We start from the raw sequence: 13,899 nt of genomic DNA, 5'->3' as shown, positions 1-13,899 counted from the left end.
CCCAGTTCATTCAGCCTTTCCTCATAGGGGAGAAGCTCCAGGCCTTTAATCCTCTTTGTAGCCCTCTGCTGGACTCTTTCCAGGAGATCCCTGTCTTTTTTATACCAGGGAGTATTTAAGAAGGAGAAAGTTACGGGCAGTTGTTTTGATCCAAGAATTTGAAAGAGAATTACCCAGCAAAATGTTTCCAAATGTGGCAGGGTGTCTCTCAGGATCACAGCATCACAGAATCTGTCACACTTTTACCGCCTCTCTGGGCTGCTGCAAACAGCACTACCACACCCTTACAGCATTTTTATTTTTCCTTTTATCTAACTGGACTTTCCATGCTACAACATGTGACCTTTGCCTCTCAGCTTTTGCTGTGCGAAAGCCTTGGGAGGAGACTGGCTCTGTCTTATCTGTATCTTCCCCAGCTGCAGTCAAGTGCCATCGTACTGCTGAGCCCCAGTGAGCTCCTCACGTGTAGAGATCAAGGCCTGGCTCATCAATTCTTGGGCACTCCTTGATGTAAAACACTCATCAGCATCTAGGGTCAGGGTGTCAGTCTCTTCAGAGGAAGGCACCTGAAGGACTGCATTTCTCAGTCAGCTTCCCTTTCATAAATAAATCACCTCTTAGACCCAGGACTTCAAAGTGATTTCTAACAACACACTCTTGCCCTTGTACTCCAGCGTGGTGGGTGGCTTCAGCCAGCATTTTGATGTGTGCAGTCAAGAGGTTCATGGGGCGGCACACTGCAAACACTAGCCACCCTCCTAGCCAGCAAGAGAGGTCACTGGCATCGACCAGTCCTTGTTCCTGGTCACGGAGGAGTTTTCAATTCAAAGAGCAAAATCTTTTTTTGATCTGCATCAATAAGTCAGGTTTGGCAGCCCAGAACTGCTCAGAAGCCGGCAGCAGCTGGAAGAGATGACACATTATGTAACAGGCGACCACGTTCTTCTGTGAAATGAAAGCATTTTCCCAGTGATGGTGTTCTTTTGATGGAGGCAGAAAAGTCATTTGAACACCTAACCACTACACACCTCCCCCCCACACACACATTAGAGGAGCAAACCGCGCAGAAGCTTGGTGATCCTGACATGCACATGGCAGCGCGGTGGTTTTGCATACAGCTGTGCTGACTGGCTTCCAAATCACCGCTTCCCCAGGCCACCGCTGGCCTGCCAGCAGTACGGGGGATTGTGCCAACCAGTTTCAAGGCTTTTTGTGTCCCTGCTGCCATCTGAATCACCAGTCTGGGATGTGTTCGCATTCGCAAAATGGCCTTCTGGAACGCTCCCTGCACTGGCTGTGTTTGTACAGGGCACGTCACCTTCGTGGAAAATGCTGGGGAATGTTGCTTTTGCAAACTGTGGAATGGGTGTGGTGCTCTTCTATGCTGACTTGGGGAGCAGAGGACTCGGGTTGCCTCACCCAGAATCATTTGCCGGGGACTGAGGTGGTCTTTTGGGAGGCTGGGGCCCAAGCTAAGTCTTACAGGTAAAAGAAAGCTACAGGACAAGTATCAATGAAGATATGTAATGGCATAAGATAAGGGGGAGCACCACTCAGCTGCCTAGCAGTAAGATAAAGGCAAGCCAGAGGATCCCTAGTTGGCTTTAATGGGCCCCGACAATACAAAAATCAATTAATCTAAAAAGATTAATCTAAATGTTAACGTAATTATTAATTACAAATACAGTTAAGGGTATGGAAGATGAACAATAACTTAGAAAGATGCTGCAATTTGCTTAGTAAGCTCCTGAGTATTATTTTCTACACCAAGGGGAAGCAGGGACCTGCCAGACATGCAGTGTGCAATCTGTATTACATACTGTTGTGAAGAAGGCACCTCATTTGAGCCTGTAAACCTTGGAAGTACCTAATTCATTGATTTTGGACAGGAATAGGGTACAAAATGCTGAAAACTCTGGCCACAGGTGTGCCTACTGCACTGGGACAACCACTTTTGCCAGACACATGTAATGAAGTGATGTTCTGTTGCTTCACTAGTACGCCTAATGCAAGCCCTTTCTTGGGACCACTGGCAGGTCTGACTCCTGCTGTGGGTAACAGCTCTGTTCTTCCACATGCCAAACCAGCACCTTTTCCTCGAGGTGGGCAGGCTGCGGGTGCCCCTCTTGGTGACTCGAGGGCCGAGAGCCACCGGTAACAGTGGCAGGACAAGCCGCCTGCTGCTGTTCTGCCAAAGCTTTACACCTGTTCGACTCAGCTGTGCCCCTCCTCTTCCTCAGCTGCGGCCTCCGCCCCAAAGCTCCGCCTCCTGGTGTCCTGAGGCACCCCGAAACCCAAGGCCTGGGCTGGAGGCCGCAGGCCTCGCCCCACCGCACAGCCCAGCCCTCCCTCTACACGCTGGGGTGCCTGGAGGGGTCCGGAGGCCTCGGGGCAGGGAGGGGACACGCACGGCACACCCGGAGAGCAGTAGCTCCCAAGGGCAGCTCCCCGAACCGCCCACACCGGAGGGCCGAGACGAGCCCGGGGGCGCCGCACGCCTGAGCCCGCCGGCTCCGCGCCGCTCTCAAGATGGTTGCGGAGCGAACTGATCCCGCCCCCGCGGATCCCCGTCCCCGTCCCCATGGCGACGCGACGCGGCAGCGGCGCTGGCGGAGGGGGCGGGGTCTCTCCGGGCGCTCGGCTGCTGCTTCCGGGTTGGCCCCGGCGGCGACGTGTCGGCGGCTGACAGCGCCGGGCGGCGGGGGCCGCGTGCCGGGCGGCCGCTTCCGGTGAGCCTCGGGGCCCCCTCGCGTCCTCCCCCCCTCCGCCCCTCAGCGTCGCCGCCCCGCGCTCGGCCCGGCGGCGGTTTCGGCGAGGGAAGGAGGGGCCGGGGGTCGTGCTCCCCGGGGGCCCCCATCCTCCCCTCTTGGCTCTGTGGCCGTCGAGACCCCGCCGGCAGGCCGCAACGCGGAGCCTTCCGTGCCGAGGCCTCGCCCCGAGGCCCAGCCCGGTGAGCGGGCGGGAGAGGCGGCCACCGCCGGGAGGGACACGGCACGGCGGGCTGTCGGCGAGGCCCTCCCCGCGTCGGCAGCCGGTGGGGGTGGCCCCCTGGGGGGCTGCCGCCGCGACTGGGTTAGCGGCAGCGTGTCTTTGGGGCTGCCGAAGGCTGAGGGAAGCCCAACGCGCCCATTGGTGTGGGAAATCCAATAGCGAATTGGGAGAGGCGGGTTGGTGCGGGGGGAATAACGGGGCTTTTCGTGCAAGTGGGGTGCAGAAGGCTTTGCGTGGCCTTCCCGTAAAAGGTAAATGGCAGAAGGTGCCGTAGCTTGTTCTGAGGGACGGAACAGAGATGTTTAACGGGCGCAGAGAATAAAGCTCCATGTCTCTAGTGGCCGTGGGGCTGGGCAGGTCGGTGGGCAGCTGCCCAGAATGGACCATGCTTTGGAACCCCTGCACCTATGTGGATTTTGAAACCTGCAGTGTTCACACTCGAGGACTTTCTCTTGTCTCCTTCAGAGCAGAGAATCAGAGAGACTTGACATGTTTTTCATCTTTGATGCAAGAACGGAGACCAAAAAAAACCCCAAACCCAAGGGATTGACAAGGGTGACAGGTCGATTCTCTGCAGCTCTCTAGGATGATCACTGGTTTATTGGGGTTTATCCTGTTCTTTCTTCCCAGGGAGTTTGGAAAAAGCAGTTTCAGGTGAACAGGCTCCACTTAACCAAAACCATGTTTGCAGATTTGGACTATGATATCGAGGAAGATAAGCTGTGAGTATTTTACTTGGGTTTGCTAATCATAGAAACAGTCGTTGCGGGCAAGGCCTAATAGGAACAGATGAATTGACCTGCTCCTGGTGCTGTGTACTGAGGGGTCAGACTTGCTCCTCATTCCTGATTTCTTGCTCCTTCTGGGGACTGAGGACGAGGTGTCGCTATGCTGGCGAGCAAAAGAGAATGCTTTCTGTTGCTCCCCAGTGATTGCCCTGTGTTTCTGATTGTAGAGCAGTGCCAGCAAAACTTCTGTAAATTAGTGACCTTAGAAGAAAAAAACCCAAACATTTATGGTGAAGGAAAGCTAATAAGAGGCAGGAAAAAGTATGGATTGAGAGCAGCCCTGAGGAGGACTTGGGGGTGTTGGTTGATGAGAAGCTCAACATGGCTCAGCAGTGTGCATTTGCAGTCCAGAAAGCCAACTGTATCCTGGGCTGCATCAAAACCAGCATGACCAGCATACATCAAGGGAGGTGATTCTCCCCTCCGCTCTCTTGAGACCTCACCTAGAGTACGTTGTGTTCAGTTCAGGGGTCCCCAGCACAAGAAGGACATGGAGCTGTTGGAGCAAGTCCAGAGGAGGACACAAAGATGATCAGAGAGCTGGAGCACCTCCCTGTGAAAACAGGCTGAGAGACTTGGGCTTGTTCAGCCTGGATTAGAAAAGGCTCCAGGGAGACCTTATTGCAGTCTTCCAGTGCCTGAAGGGGCCTACAGGAGAGCCAGGGAGGGTCTGTTTACAATGTCAGATAGTGATGGGATGAGGATTAATGGCCTCAAGCTGAAGGAGGGGAGATTTAGAATAAATAGAAAGGAAAAAAATGTCCTGCATGAAGGTGGTGAGGCCCTGGCACAGGCTGTCCAGAGAAGCTGTGGCTGCCCCCTCCCTGGCAGCGTTCAAGGCCAGGCTGGATGGGGCTTTGGGCAATCCGGGCTAGTGGAGGGTGTCCCTGCCCATGGCAAGAGGTTGGAACTTGATGTTGTCTGAGGTCCCTTCGAGCCCAAACCAGTCTGCAATTCTACAATAAGTGGAGAGAAACTCTGGGCTCCTTAGGTCTGTAAGAACAACATTGGCATTTTCTGAGCAATAAAAGGTTTGATGAGACTAGGAATGGATTTTACACGGAGCACTTGTCTTGCACCTTATTTATGCTGCGAAAGTTTTCCTCTTGCTCCAGCAGGAAGAGCAGATAAAGCACTCTCTAAAATATGGTAATGTTTCCTCAGTGCCCAGTGATGGGTGAGGGTGTCTCCCCCACCTCTAATCCTTGCATGCAGTATCAAAAGAGAGAGCCCAGAAGGTCTTTCTGCTGGCCCGTGCCGATAGACTCTGTGGCAGAGGCCACGCGAGGAGCTCGGATGTGCAGTGCCCATTATCTTTTCAGTTTGTATCGGACACCAGAGTTGTTTCGGACACGTGCAGCTCTGCCCACCACATTCAGCTGCTCATTCAGCCTTTCCCATTCTAGGGGGATCCCCACTGTACCTGGGACAGTGACCCTGAAGAAGGACTCTCAGAACCTGATCGGGATCAGCATTGGGGGAGGAGCACAGTACTGCCCCTGTCTCTACATTGTCCAGGTGGGCACTCGCAGTGGAACAATCATCGTCGTAAAACAGTGTTGGCCAGAGAGATGGGAAGTGTGGAGAGCCCTGAGCTATTTGTTTGTCTTAAAGTGGGAGGGAGGCATCATCTTACCTTCCAGTGAATGTGATTTCTTTATCCTAGTACCTAGTAGGTCTGGGGGAATTAAGGCTTCTGAAATTAGCCTTCTCCTTGGAGGGCAAGTTAGAATTCACAGGGGAACAGAGCAACATTCTTAACATCAAGAAATCCAGTGCTTGAGGAGGTATGTCCTGGAGGCAAGAACTTCCTGAGAGAACAAGGTGATCATCCCACCTCTTAGGTAGAAAAGGGGAAAAACTGCGGCTTCACCACGAGCAAAATACAACCGGGTTAAGTAGGAGGAGTGCAGTTGTCCCTGGTTTTGTTCTTCAGCCCTGCATTCACCCTTCTCTTCCTCTGGATTCCAGCCCACCTGTGCTTTCTCTCCTCTCCCCCAGGTATTCGATAACACTCCCGCAGCCTTAGACGGCACCGTAGCCGCTGGTGATGAGATCACAGGCGTGAACGGGAAGTCCATCAAAGGGAAGACCAAGGTGGAGGTGGCCAAGATGATACAGATGGTAAAGGTGAGAGGTAGGAGGGGCCACTGGAGCTTCTGGGTCCTGGTTTACATTTTACTGTTTGTTGGTAAAAGCAGCCACTGCTACTTGCTCTGAGCACAGCAGTTTTGGATTTGCTCTTTCCACAGGGAGAAGTGACGATTCACTACAACAAGCTTCAGGCTGACCCAAAGCAGGGCAAGTCTTTGGATATCGGTAAGACTGGTTTCTTTCTCCTTAGGGTGTTCAAGTCATGTGGAAGGGTGAAAGACTGGTCCTAGCTAAAACCAAAGTAAGATTCTGGGTCTGTTGTCTGTCTTAACTCAGTCATTTTCAGATGGACACCGACAAAGAGAATTACAGGTTTTAAAAACCCTTCTCTGACTTCTTGAAATAGTCTTGGCAGTTAAATTAAAGCCTGACTGTTGTGGGAGGCTTGTTTCTCTGTGCTACATCTAGCATGTATGATTAAACTCAAACTAGGTAATATCTTTAATACACGTAAATTACTCTGATCCATGGAGATTTCCAGCTGTACACAGAAATGCCTCTATCAAAAAACACTGTTTGCAGTCTCTTGGCTTGGATAACAGTGATGAAACACGTATCTACACTGAGTTTTGTACAACCATAAATTGGGGAGGAGGGGCTTTATTTCTAAAACAAAGTGTGTTTTGAACTCAGCCTGCAGAGCTCTCTCCATTACATGGTCTGCCTTTCTCACTTTCCTAAAACCCACAAATCTAGACTTTTTGCTTTCATTTCTTTTCATGGTGGTTAAGGTGCTAATGAGTTCATGGGGAAATGGTGGAGACTGGGATGGATTTCTGGGGAAATAGAAGTGTGGTGACAACGTGGCATTTTCCAGAGATGCTGAACACTCGGGCTTCAGCTGAGCTCTTGGGAGCTGCAGGCACTTGGCATCCCTGCAAGTTCGCCTCTAAATAAATGTAGCTGAGTCATCTGATTCCAAAGAGGGCATAATTGTTCCCAGTAATTTGCAGGGTATGACCACCAACTACAGAAATTCATTCCATCAAGAGGTGACAAAAGAGTTTAACTGAGATCCAAAAGATAAAAGTAAGCAAGGGGATAACTGTGAGCATTAAATCCTGTTTGTCTTGCTTCCAGCCTCATCTCCTGACTTCAGTTCAAGTAATGGCAGGTTCAGTTTAGACTGGCCAGTTTATGCAATGCCTGAGAAAGTGCTGAGGTGTGCCAGTGTGCTTTTTATGCTCACAGAAATGACCCTGATCCCAGTTTGCAACTCTCTCTTGGCCTTTAGTACTGAAGAAGGTAAAGCATCGCCTGGTAGAGAACATGAGCTCCGGGACAGCGGATGCCCTGGGATTGAGCCGAGCCATACTGTGCAATGGTAAGTATTGTCCAGGAGGACGTTTTCTTAAGGGAACCCTTACCCTCTCATGCTTCCCAGTGTTTTATACTTACAGTTTTCCTTCATAACACTTCCCTTCCGCTGTACCTCACTGTTGTGATTGCCTCTGCCCTTCCTGAGTCCCTGTCCTGTCACTGGGGCCACTTACGTGTTAGCTACAGTCAAATTAATTTGAAATGGGGACCCACTTAGTGAATGCTGATAGATGGTGACACCACACTGTAAAACTAGTTGGAGTTATTTTAAAAGCTCCCCACATTGGGCCTAAACCTGGGCGTTAAGAGGTGAGAGAAATTTGAAGCAAAGATACGAAACTGGTGTTTTTTCAGGCAGTCGTGTCTTAACAATGTCATGGACTTGACTGTTGTAATTCTGTGTTTTAATTACTGTTTCCTTCTAGATGGACTAGTGAAGAGATTAGAGGAGCTGGAGAGGACCGCGGAGTTATACAAAGGTACACTGTGTCTTCTGTCAGACACCAGATGGGAAGGAAGGAAGGAATGATGCCCCCATTATGTTACAGTGAAATGACTTCAAGGTTTTTTCTGCCTCCCGTCACAGGCTTGACAGAGCACACCAAGAGTCTTCTGAGGGCCTTCTTTGAGCTATCCCAGACACACAGAGGTAAAGAATCTTGAGTGAAGGCAGCAGAAATCTTAGACCTCTGGTTTCAGGAGCTTTAGTCAGTGGTTTAGTGTGTGATTCCCTCACTGAAAGAAAACAAAGCGTTGCAGACATGAGCTGGGAAGGGCTGTTCTCCTAGCATTAGCTGTCATGGTGCTGTCACATGAGACATTGAAGAAATGCCCTAACAGCCTTAGAGGGCAATATGTAGGGTACTTCCCCAGCTAACTGCAAGGTTATCAGAAGGAGTTTTAATACTAGAGTCAGGATTCTTCTCCTCTTCTTTCATCTGTTTGTATTTCCCTCATCCAGCATTTGGAGATGTTTTCTCTGTCATTGGTGTACGGGAGCCACAGCCAGCTGCCAGCGAAGCCTTTGTGAAATTTGCTGATGCCCATCGCAACATTGAGAAGTTTGGGATTCACCTTCTGAAAACAATTAAGCCGGTAAAGAGATGTAACTGTAGAAGTAAAGGGTCTGGAGAAGAGGGGAATCTAGAAAGACAAAAGCATATCCTTGAGGGTGGCCTTATAAATCAGGGAAGAACAGTCTTTGCTTTCTGTCAGGGAAATCTTCATAAAGAACCTAGGAGGTAACATAGTGAATATATCTCGTCCCTTGGACTTCTGCACATGAATGTGTTCCTCTCCTTTTCCTTTGGGGCTGAAGGGGTTGATGCAATCCTTACAGCCCTTTCCCTGATACTGGAACCCACAATTAAAAGCTGCCACTAAATTTAACAGAGTTCAGATAAGCAGTCTGGGAGCAATTTAAGGATTTCAGTCAGTGTATTGGAGTGAGTCTCCAGGGAATCTGTCCGCTCGTTTAGCAACAGGAGGTTGACGTGTTGATTTGGGCACCACTTTCAGTTCCATGTTGGATGGATAACGTTGTGTCGTGGGCTTTTGAATCAGGAGAGAAGTTTCCAGGACCAGCTGAAAATGAAACAAGATGAGTGGAAAGGAGTTCAGCTAGAAGCAAGGCGTGCATTTCTAACACTGGGACTGCTTGCCAGTGACATGAACGTTCTAACCACAGCAATTCCGAGTCGAGATTGTACATTTTGTTCTGATTATGCTGGAGTTTAAAAAAAAGAGTTAACTCGAGGCAGTCTCATGACCTGTGCTGGGCAGGAGGTTGCACTGGATGAATTGTGGTCATGCTTTTCGGTCTTACATGCAGCAACAGGATGTTTCCCTTGCAGATGCTTACTGACCTGAATACGTACCTGAATAAAGCCATTCCTGACACAAGGTTGACTATCAAAAAATACCTGGATGTCAAGTTTGAGTATTTGGTGAGCTGCTTGGTTGTTTTGGTTTTTATTTTTTTAGTGCCAGTTGAAACTAAATTCCACAGAATCAGCCTGAAGGTCACACAGACCCTGTATGTACCATCCATCCTTCCACAATCCATGCAAGAATGCAGTATTTTTTCCAGTTCTTTTCCTACTACCAAATTGCTCATTCAGACACCTGCTTTTAACCTAGAAAGATTGCCCAGAACCAGATGACATATTTTCTATGTGACAAAATTAATTTCCTGATTTATTATTAAAGAGTTCCCATGCAACTTAGGCTCTTGATCTCCACTAAATAGCTCTCCGCACAGTATTCCCCATATAGTTTTAGATAGTCTATCTTTCTTTAGCCAAGTAACAAACTATCAAGTTGTATTTGCTTTCATTGAGACCACCCCTGTTTTTCTCATTCTCTGCTTCACTACTCCTTGTTAGCTGCACCCAAAAAGGGTGGGGTTCTTAAGTGCCTCTCTTCTGTAGCTGCGGGCATCTATTCCTTTTCACTGGTTCAGAGTTGCAGCTCTACAACAAGTGAATATGGTGGCATCTCTGCCCACATCAATCCTTCCCAAAATTGATTGGTTTTCCTCTTTATTTATTTCTTCCTCATGCTTTCCTGGTACTGTATGTTCCCAAACAGTAAATGAACACAGCATTTTTCTCTAACTAGGTTATACTTGTCTAAGGTGTTTACTCTTGTAATGCAGCACCTTCTCCCCAACTGTTTGCTCTCCCCATCTCTCACCCCACTGTGCTTTTCCCAGTGTCTAGCAGCAGTGTTGGAGTAGAACACCTTCCTTATGAGGGAGCTGGGCCTATTTAGCTTGGAGAAGAGGAGACTGGGGGGTGAGCTTATTAATGTTTATAAATATGTAAAGGATGAGAGTCAGGAGGATTGAGCCAGGCTCTTCTCAGTAATGGCCAGTGACAGGACAAGGGGCAGTGGGTGCAAGCTGGAGCTTATGAAGTTCCACGTGAATATAAGGAGAAACTTTTTCACTGTGAGGGTGACAGAGCACTGGAACAGACTGCCCAGAGAGGTTGTGGAGTCTCCTCTGGAGACATTCGGAACCCACCTGGATGTGTTCCTGTGTGATTTAGTCTGGGTGACCCTGCTCTGGCAAGGGGGTTGGATTAGATGATCATTTGAGGTCCCCTCCAACTCCTAATGTTCTGTGATTGAAGGAAGGCTTGAAATGGTACAACCCTGTGGCTGTGGGTGATGATGAAATTGCTTCTAATTGTTAATATTTCCTTCTTGTTTTGTTTTTTTTTTTCTTCCCAATTATTGTTATTTATTTTAAATCCTGCAAAGTCCTACTGCCTGAAAGTCAAAGAGATGGACGATGAAGAGTACAGCTGCATTGTGAGTACCGGTACTGCTGCAGTGACAACTGCATCCTCTGTTTCTGCAGCTTCTGTGCTTGTGTGTATCCAAACTAGTGAATGCATCCCAGGAATTACACACATTTATTCTTAACATTTTAGAAACTGGAGATCCCTAAATGCTGCCTAGGAAACAGCTGCCAGTAACTGTCATGAATCACTGGTGCTGTGGAATAGCAGAGGGACCAGACACCTCTTCCAAAGCTTGTTTGCTTGGTGGTTGCCTGTCTCAGTGTTTAAGTAATATTAGCTTGTGTAAGGAGGATTAAGGTGTTATCTTCACAGATGCCACTTGTGTGTGGTGCACAGCTTATCATTAATTCTGGAACGGTTTCTGAGAAATAGAGGTTTACCTTCTCTAGAAAAATGCACATGAAAGCTGCTTTTGTAGCTGAGGAGAGTCGATTAAAGGCTCTCAACAGGTTTTTGGGGTTTGGATTTGTTTTTTCTTTGGTAAAAATAAGTAATTTAAAATCAAGCCTTAAAAAAACACAAACAAACAAACATCTGGCAACTTACTCCAGTAGCAGTTTGCTGTCTTGGGGTTTTACAACTGTAATCCTTAACTGCTCTGTTTAAGACAACTAATAGTGTCCCCTACATGCTGAATGTCCCTGCATAAAAGTAAGATCTTGTTTTATCCTGGGTATTGATCTCAGAGCAGGGGTTTTGGAAATCTAGCTCTAAGATCTCCTTAATCCTTGGAATACCTAGATCCCAGTGCCAGGAGGGAATGGGACTTTCCTAACACAACATTTAATTACATCTTTCCTGCTAAATGGAAGGAAAGCATCCCAGCCTTGCACAGCAGAGTAACATCTTTGGGTTTTGGCATATGCAGCGTGCATCACCAAGCTGCAGTCAGTAAAATGGATTCTTATATGTGTAACATTTAGAGGTGCAAGAGATGAACACTCTTTTCCTGGCAGACTTAATCTCTTTCTCTCAAAAGTATTTTGGGGGACAGTGCATAGGTCCCTCCACAATGATTTGCAGCATTGTGTCTCAGTGGCTGTAGATGCCACGAGGTTCCCTGTGTTAGCTGTGTATAATATGTCAGCATAGGCTGAAGAAGCTCCCAGAGGAGGGCAGATGTTTTTGTGTGGCTGATAGAAATGAATATATCCCTCAGATGCTCGACTTGTTTGTACATAGTGCCTGCTGTAATAGCTCAGATTAGAAGCCATTCTGCTTCTCCACGCTGCACTGAAAGGTGCCCATCCTCCTGTCTTTGCTTAGTAGCAGTGGTGGGGGTGTGTTTGGCTTCGGAACGGCGCCACTGACTGCCAGTTGTTGACGTGGCTCAGTGTTCCTTGTGTTTCGTGCTTCCTGACTCCAGTTCCAGTGAGCTTGTGAGGGCTGTAATAACTCACAGTCATTTTGAGTCCACATTGGTGGGGAAACTGTGTACAAGCTCTGTTGTGGGAGTCTAAAACGGGGCTGTGTTTTGCAGGCTCTGGGTGAACCCCTCTACCGGGTCAGCACTGGGAACTACGAGTACCGCCTTATCCTGCGCTGCCGGCAGGAGGCTCGCACGCGCTTTGCCAAGATGAGGAAGGATGTGCTGGAGAAAATAGAGCTCCTGGACCAGAAACATGGTGAGTACTGCTGCTGCATCCAGCAGCTGAAGGGGTCTTGCAGACATGGCGTGGGCCTTCGTGTTTCTCCTTCATCTCAGCTTGAAAGTCTTTGCTGAACCCTTCTGTGGCTGTGCCCAAGACATCCCCTCGGGGCCAAGAGGGATTAATGTGTAGGAGACTGTATCTAATTCTGGCGGGGGAGGCTTGATCACGCTGTTAGGAAAGACGTAGAGCTGTTGGAGCAAATCCAGAGGAGGCCACAAAGATGATCAAGGGCCTGGAGCACCTCGCCGAGGAAGACAGGCTGCGAGAGTTGGGCTTGTTCAGTCTAGCTAAGAGAAGGCTCTGGGGTGACCTAATTGTCTTGTACCAATATTTAAAGGGGTCCTACAGGAAAGTGGGAGAGGGGCTGTTCACCAGGGAATGTAGTGATAGGGCAAGGGGCAATCAATGGCTTTAAGCTGGAAGAGGGAAGGTTTAGGTTAGACATTAGGAAGAAATTCTTTACTCTGAGGGTGGTGAGGCACTGGAACAGGCTTCCCAGAGAGGTTGTGGAAGCCCCGTTCCTGGAGGTGTTTAAGGCCAGGTTGGATGGGGCTTTGGGCAAGCTGGTCTAGTGAAAGTGTCCCTGCCCATGGCAGGGGGGTTAGAACTAGATGATCTTTGAGGTCCTTTCCAACCCAAAGCATTCTGTGATTCTGTGAAAGGGGTTTTAGCCTGTTTTGTTCTCAACTTGTCTCCACTACAGTGCAAGACATCGTGTTCCAGCTCCAGCGTTTTGTCTCCACGATGTCCAAGTACTACGACGACTGCTACGCCGTGCTGCGGGATGCAGACGTCTTTCCCATTGAGGTGGACCTTGCGCGCACCACGCTCAGCTACGGGCAGAAGGACACGTACACGGATGGGGCGGAAGACGAAGAAGGAGGAAGCGAGAGGGAGGGAAGCGGGAAAGAAGACGCCAATGGGGAAAAGCTCATTGACGATGCCTGAGTGTGGGGAAAAGCTCTTTGACGATGCCTGAGTGTGCCAGCGGGGCCACAGAGACTCTGCAGACTGGTAGAAAAACATGTATTTCACGTGGCGATTGATCCTCCGTGACTGTGTGTGTCCAGCCTGGGATTCCTCCTCTGCTTTGGGTGGGGGTAGCTGGTTGGATTGGGACCAACCTCTGCTTTCCTCTCTCTCCCCTTGCGTGTTTGCCTGGATACTCCTTTTTCCTCCACAGACTTCTGCTGCCCAGCTCGGGTACTGAGGTGTGGGGGAGGAACATCTCCTACTGCACTGCCACGTGGCTCTGTGTGCAGACAGGATGCTGCTGAGCAAGTGGGATGCATTGCTCCCCTCTGGCCCAAAGTAGAAGCCGGTTAAACTTCTGGAGACGATTGCAAATGGCAAGAACAGCCCCTCCTGCCCACCCCTTATGCTAAGGGAAGGTGTTAGCACCAGCATTTTCTTCACCTCACTGCTCGCTGTCTTCCAGCTTCCTGTTCTCTAGCCTGTTTTAAGCTTCCTCTGTTTCTTCCATCTGTCCCCAAAGGCTGCAGGACCAATTTTTGTACAATGATTGCTCCCACAGCCCCTGGTTCCCGGCACCACCATTGTTAAGAAACCAGAGCAAGTCCAAACTGATGCCCTGAACCAGTGGTGGTGCCTGTGACCTGATCACCCCAAAGCCAGGGGGGTGGGTGCAGCTCTCAAAGCAGGGGCTGCTGGAAGTAGTTGCCTGGC

The 13,899-nt window shown here is 49.4% G+C and overlaps 1 protein-coding gene across 1 annotated transcript; it reads left to right on the top strand.

The window, feature by feature from the left end:
- Positions 1-3,672: 3,672 nt before the first annotated feature.
- PICK1 (protein interacting with PRKCA 1) lies at positions 3,673-13,398 on the top strand (the record flags this gene model as incomplete). The annotated part of the gene is made up of 12 exons (XM_084273747.1): positions 3,673-3,713; positions 5,186-5,297; positions 5,781-5,909; positions 6,032-6,098; positions 7,168-7,257; positions 7,679-7,732; positions 7,840-7,902; positions 8,215-8,348; positions 9,107-9,199; positions 10,518-10,568; positions 12,042-12,186; positions 12,917-13,398. 12 exons carry the CDS (start codon positions 3,673-3,675, stop codon positions 13,159-13,161), a joined length of 1,224 nt encoding a protein of 407 aa, XP_084129873.1. The 3' UTR covers positions 13,162-13,398.
- Positions 13,399-13,899: the final 501 nt, after the last annotated feature.

This window comes from Gallinula chloropus, assembly GCF_964237585.1.
Source record: "Gallinula chloropus genome assembly, chromosome: 1".
Lineage (NCBI taxonomy): Eukaryota > Metazoa > Chordata > Aves > Gruiformes > Rallidae > Gallinula > Gallinula chloropus.
Note: the sequence above shows the minus strand (reverse complement) of the source record. Positions and strands in the feature narration are given on the sequence as shown.